This window comes from Phalangium opilio, unplaced genomic scaffold, assembly GCF_054372755.1.
Source record: "Phalangium opilio isolate 3A_F unplaced genomic scaffold, DU_Popi_V2 ptg000063l_1, whole genome shotgun sequence".
Lineage (NCBI taxonomy): Eukaryota > Metazoa > Arthropoda > Arachnida > Opiliones > Phalangiidae > Phalangium > Phalangium opilio.
Window position 1 is genome coordinate 2,113,529 of NW_028324180.1, and position 6,226 is coordinate 2,119,754.

The following is a 6,226-nucleotide window of genomic DNA, read 5'->3' on the forward strand; positions in this document are numbered from 1 at the left end:
AAGCACCCATGGCACCCTTGCCATTAGATAGAGTCGATGCCACGCCTCCCATTCAAACCACTGGCATAGATTTCGCAGGACCGCTATATGTTCACATCGGAAACGATCTCGTTAAAGCGTACATTTGCTTATTCACTTGTGCGACTACTAGAGCCATTCACCTTGAATTAGTCCCGTTCCAAAACACCTATGAATTTATGATGGCCTTTAGAAAGTTCATAGCTCGCAGAGGCGTACCTCATTACATCTATTCCGACAACGCCAAAGCTTCATCAGAGCGAGTGAAGACCTTAAGCAGATATGGAAGAGCATAAGTGATGAAGCCACCCAAAATTTCTTCGGAACAAAATCCATCACTTGGAAATTTATTGCTGATAGAGCCGCCTGGTGGGGCGGCTTCTGGGAAAGGCTAGTACGGTCGGTAAAGACCATCCTAAAGAAAGTCCTAGGCCGCGCTACCTTATCATATCAAGAAATGGAAACCGTCCTGGTAGAAACTGAATCCATTATCAATTCTCGTCCTATGACATATGTCTACAACGAAGCCACGGAACCAACACCTCTCACGCCTTCGCATTTTCTGATTGGCCAACGACTTACTTCCCTGCCACCTCAAAGACCCAAAGAAGCGGACATTCCAACTTCCCAAAAACAAATGTTTACAGGTGAGTCCCTTTACAATGCATAGAGGGGTCATGGCTAGCCCCTATGCCACAGCTAACCGACAGCGCCCTAAACTAACTATTACCGTTAACCTCTGCAAGTTTTTGATGGAAAGGAGAAACCGGGTTAGACCGCGGAGGAAAACTCCTTTAACAAGCGGGGAGAGAACTTGCAAACTCTACGCAGAAGGATTTGTTCCCAGATTTTCACCCGGTGCCACAGTCCGGGATCGAACCCGGGATCCTCTTGCTGCGAGGCGAAAGCGCTAACCGCTACGCCACCCCACAATATTTGATGGAGTTACGCAATGCTCATCACGTTCTAGCTAAAGGGAAGCTAAGAGACATGCAGGTTGGAGATGTCGTGCTTATCCACGAAGAAAAGGTTTCCAAACAAATGTGGAAGCTAGCCGTTGTAACAGAAGCAATTAAAGGTCGCGACGGGAATATTCGCTCCTATTTAGTACGCACTCCTAACGGAAACATAATAAGACGACCCACATCCCTCCTATACGCTATGGAAATTAATTAGATCACTTAGATGAAAATATTCTTAGAAAAATAATCATTCTAATTATTTTTGGGGGAGTGTTGAATATTTTTAGACTTTAATCAAATTTTATAAAAAACCAATCCGATAATCTGTAAAACACTGCATTTTTTATTGCAACCATTTAAGAATAGTATGAAAGAAAAAGCCTTTAACAGTAGTTTTTTAGACTAGAATACGTCATTTCGTCTAACTGTAACCCGCGGCCCCTTATCTATAATTCTTTTCTTAAAAAACTCAAAAAAACACCTTACAACTAGAATAGTAAATCGAAATTAAATCACTTTTCAACCAGAGCCCAGACCAAAAAGGTCAATTTTAAACTTAGAATAATTTGTTGAATTGTCGCGGACGCTCCAAAAGAGAAAGATTTTAAACTGTAAATTGCCATCGATAAATTGTGCTATTAAATAGTAAAAGTTCTTGTTAATACTAATTTCTCGTGAAATCCTTTCAAAACAAACTTAAGATCACTAGTTACGGATTTTTCAGTCGGTTCGTAATTAGTCCGTGAGAAATAAAAACCCTAGCTCTCCCAGAACTATTCCACAGTTACACAAATTCTGGCCTAATTAGGCTTCCGCTCCTGGAAGTTGTTTTACCTGTATTTACAGTCCGGATTTGTCTATTATATTGGATAACTAATAAAAATTAATTTTCTTGACTAATGAAAAGTATATTTGATACAAATGATATATTTTTGGAACTAATGAAAATATTTTTGAAACTAGTGAAAATATTTTTGGAATTAATGAAAATATGTTGGCAACTGAACGAAAATAAAGAAAAATACACTGGGAATGCCTAAAGAGTTTTTTATGCTATTTGGTTCAATGTTTAAAATTTGTGAGTAGTTCCAGCATTGCCTAGTTGCGGGTTCCTATATCTAGCTTAATTACCTGCTATCGGTAATCTAGCTTAATTACCTGCCATCGGTAATCTAGCTTAATTACCTGCTATCAGTAATCTAGCTTAATTACCTGCCATATCGGTAATCTAGCTTAATTACCTGGCATCGGTAATCTAGCTTTACGGCCATTGATAATCTACCTTAATTACGGACCATCGGTAATCTAGCTTAATTACGGGCCATCGATAATCTAGCTTACCTACGGGCCATCGCTAATCTAGCTCAATTACGGGCCATCGCTAATCTAGCTTAATTACCTGCCATCGGTAATCTAGCTTAATTACGAACCATCGGCAATCAAGCTTAATTACCTGCCATCGCTATTCTAGCTTAATTACGGACCATAAGTAATCTAGCTTAATTAAGGGCCATCGGTTATCTAGCTTAATTACCTGCCATCAGTAATTTAGCTTAATTACCTGTCATCGGTAATCTAGCTTAATTACCTGCCATCGGTAATCTAGCTTAATTACCTGTCATCGGTAATCTAGCTTAATTACCTGCCATCGGTAATCTAGCTTAATTACCTGTCATCCGTAATCTAGCTTAATTACCCGTCATCCGTAATCTAGCTTAATTACCTGTCATCCGTAATCTAGCTTAATTACCTGCCATCGGTAATCTAGCTTTATTACCTGCCATCGGTAATCTACCTTAATTACCTGTCATCGGTAATCTAGCTTAATTACCTGTCATCGGTAATCTAGCTTAATTACCTGCCATCGGTAATCTAGCTTAATTACCTGCCATCGGTAATCTAGCTTAATTACCTGCCATCGGTAATCTAGCTTAATTACCTGCAATCGTTTATCTAGCTTAATTACCTGCAATCGTTTATCTAGCTTAATTACCTGCAATCGTTTATCTAGCTTAATTACCTGCAATCGTTTATCTAGCTTAATTACCTGCCATCGGTAATCTAGCTTAATTACCTGCCATCGGTAATCGGGCTTAATAACCTGCCATCGGTAATCTAGCTTAATTACCTGCCATCGGTAATCTAGCTTAATTACCTGCCATCGGTAATCTAGCTTAATTACCTGCAATCGTTTATCTAGCTTAATTACCTGCAATCGTTTACCTAGCTTAATTACCTGCAATCGTTTATCTAGCTTAATTACCTGCCATCGGTAATCTAGCTTAATTACCTGTCATCCGTAATCTAGCTTAATTACCCGTCATCCGTAATCTAGCTTAATTACCTGTCATCCGTAATCTAGCTTAATTACCTGCCATCGGTAATCTAGCTTTATTACCTGCCATCGGTAATCTACCTTAATTACCTGTCATCGGTAATCTAGCTTAATTACCTGTCATCGGTAATCTAGCTTAATTACCTGCCATCGGTAATCTAGCTTAATTACCTGCCATCGGTAATCTAGCTTAATTACCTGCCATCGGTAATCTAGCTTAATTACCTGCAATCGTTTATCTAGCTTAATTACCTGCAATCGTTTATCTAGCTTAATTACCTGCAATCGTTTATCTAGCTTAATTACCTGCAATCGTTTATCTAGCTTAATTACCTGCCATCGGTAATCTAGCTTAATTACCTGCCATCGGTAATCGGGCTTAATAACCTGCCATCGGTAATCTAGCTTAATTACCTGCCATCGGTAATCTAGCTTAATTACCTGCCATCGGTAATCTAGCTTAATTACCTGCAATCGTTTATCTAGCTTAATTACCTGCAATCGTTTATCTAGCTTAATTACCTGCAATCGTTTATCTAGCTAAACTACCTATAATCGTTACCATCCCTTCGAAATTATCAGCTAAATCGATTAATTATCACAAAAGTTATTTGTTAATTCTAATTCCTTCCTTAAAATTGTTTCATATATCAATATCATTCAGAGAGTAAAATCAGATGAACGTGCGCGGTAAAACAGCGTAAGTGCAAGAGTAGCTTTCTCCTTGGCTTTATCCACGGTAAAACGCCGTAAGTACAACAGTATGACATATAGGGTGCAACAACGTAAGTCAAAGCATGAATAATAAACGTGAAATTTAGCACTTAAACTTAATTTTTCGCAAAAACCTTAAAAATGGTCCTAGAAAAAGGTTTATATTTTGATATAAAACCCTTCCCAAACGTAACAAACGAATATTTGCGAAAGGGTGGCCACAAAATGGCTAAATTGGAGAAAAACTCCATGTTATTTCTATGGGAAAATTTAACTTTTTCACCGAAAGGGCTGAATCATTTTATGGAAATGAAAACCACCCTTAGCAACTTTACTTTTTAAAAAATAAACTAATGGGTGCATCGTTTTGAAATTTTAACCACATATTGAGGGCCGGAATTGTAGTTCTGTGGAATATTTTCAAAACAGTTGAAACAATACAAAAAAAGTTAAATCCAAACAAAAAACCCTCCTTATACATTAAGAGCAGTATCTATCGCTCTCCTAGAATTGAGCGACGATAAGTCAGGTGCAGGATTTAGGAGTAATTAAGCTAGATAAACGATTGCAGGTAATTAAGCTATATAAACGATTGCAGGTAATTAAGCTAGATAAACCATTGCAGGTAATTAAGCTAGATAAACGATTGCAGGTAATTAAGCTAGATAAACGATTGCAGGTAATTAAGCTAGATAAACGATTGCAGGTAATTAAGCTAGATTACCGATGACAGGTAATTAAGCTAGATTACCGGTTCTCTGTTTATCGGCGTTTCGCGTTGTGCTGTTCGCGAGAGGTACAACGTTCGCCGGTGTTACCGCGACCAGGCCTATGGTCACGTACGTGCCAAATGCGCTTCCGACCAACCGGTCTGCGCGTATTACAGTGGCCGTCACGAGTACGAGGACTGCCAATGCCAGGACTCTCCGACCTGTTTCAACTGCGTTGAGCATAACGGTAAGCATAAAACGAACTTTCCCACCGATCACGAGACTAGCGACGAACAATGCCCATGTTACCAACGTCAAATTAAACTATATAAATCGCGCGTTCTTTATTGATTTAAAACCTTTTTAAACTCTCTCGACTACCTACATCATTTGTTATCCCTTTAGTTTTATTGAATGGCATCTAATATATCTTATTGTACTTATCCTATTAATGATGTTTTCCCCTGTTCTGTATGTAATTTTAGTTTAATTGACCACTCTACATGGATGTCTCATATGCGGTCCCATGGGTTTGCCCTTTCTAGTTTACGTTATACTTGTCGCGTCTGTTCGCAGATCTTCCCATCCATATTTAGCGTTTCGAATCATTATACTCGCTGCGCTAATCGTGTCCCGGTTTCCCAACCAAGCGCTCACCCCTTTAATTGCTCACTCTGCAATCGTTCCTTTCCGTCCCAGCGCGGGCTTTCATGCCACTCCCAGAAGTCTCATCCCATGCAATATAATCAAGCCCACGTTTTAGACAAGCCACCACGATATTATACAAAAACGTCTTTGTTTGGACCAAGACCGAAAAAACCAACGATATGAGTGAGGTTTGTCAATTGACTGAAGTTTCAGATATTGAAATTTTTCTTTAAGTATTTTTAGTAGTTTAATCCTTAATCACTATTTAATTCAATCAACTGATTTTACTCTTAATTGATCTATTCCCTCTAAATTTATTCAAAAAATTGCATATCTCCGCTTTTTCAAGAACAATTCCATTTTCCGAAAACATTTTATCATGAAATTAATTATTTTGAAGGGAGTACGTTTAGAGGGATCAATAATTAATATTTGAAATATTCTGCTGAATTTCTAAGAAGAGCACCCATACACTGCAAGCACGGATGACTGCAAAATTTTATATCATAACTCGTTTAGAGTGAAGTGATTTATGTATTAATTCCGCTGAAAAGAATATAAAATGACATTGTACAGTACTGAGAAATTTTTCTTTTTATGGAATCTTTACACTAACTTTTGGTTATTTTTATGCTTATAAAATATTTTTCCCGTCCATGAAAGGAGAGCTACCTACTAAAAGGTACCACATGGGACAAAAGTTGTTCCTTTTCCTTTGATAAACGACATTATTTTATTAGTCCGAGCAAAATTAATTACTCTTAATCATATTTTATCGAATATCAGTCTTCTCAACAAATTGTAACCGTTGAAAAAACATTTTTTGGTGCAAACTTGAA

At 38.0% G+C, this 6,226-nt stretch overlaps 1 protein-coding gene across 1 annotated transcript; it reads left to right on the forward strand.

Annotated features, from left to right (window-relative positions):
• The first annotated feature begins 8 nt into the window (after nucleotides 1–8).
• On the forward strand, nucleotides 9–5,090 carry LOC149662696 (uncharacterized). Its single transcript, XM_089842285.1, has 4 exons — nucleotides 9–277; nucleotides 379–665; nucleotides 989–1,125; nucleotides 4,824–5,090. The coding sequence occupies exons 1-4, from the start codon at nucleotides 9–11 to the stop codon at nucleotides 5,088–5,090; spliced, it is 960 nt and encodes a 319-aa protein (XP_089698411.1).
• Nucleotides 5,091–6,226: the final 1,136 nt, after the last annotated feature.

Bases quoted from the DNA above. Each gene is read 5' to 3' on its own strand.
- LOC149662696 (XM_089842285.1), top strand. From the start codon at position 9: ATGGCACCCTTGCCATTAGATAGAGTCGATGCCACGCCTCCCATTCAA. The intron at 278-378 runs GCGAGTGAAGAC...TATTGCTGATAG, and splicing joins AACGCCAAAGCTTCATCAGA to AGCCGCCTGGTGGGGCGGCT. The intron at 1,126-4,823 runs GTACGCACTCCT...GCTGTTCGCGAG, and splicing joins GGAATATTCGCTCCTATTTA to AGGTACAACGTTCGCCGGTG.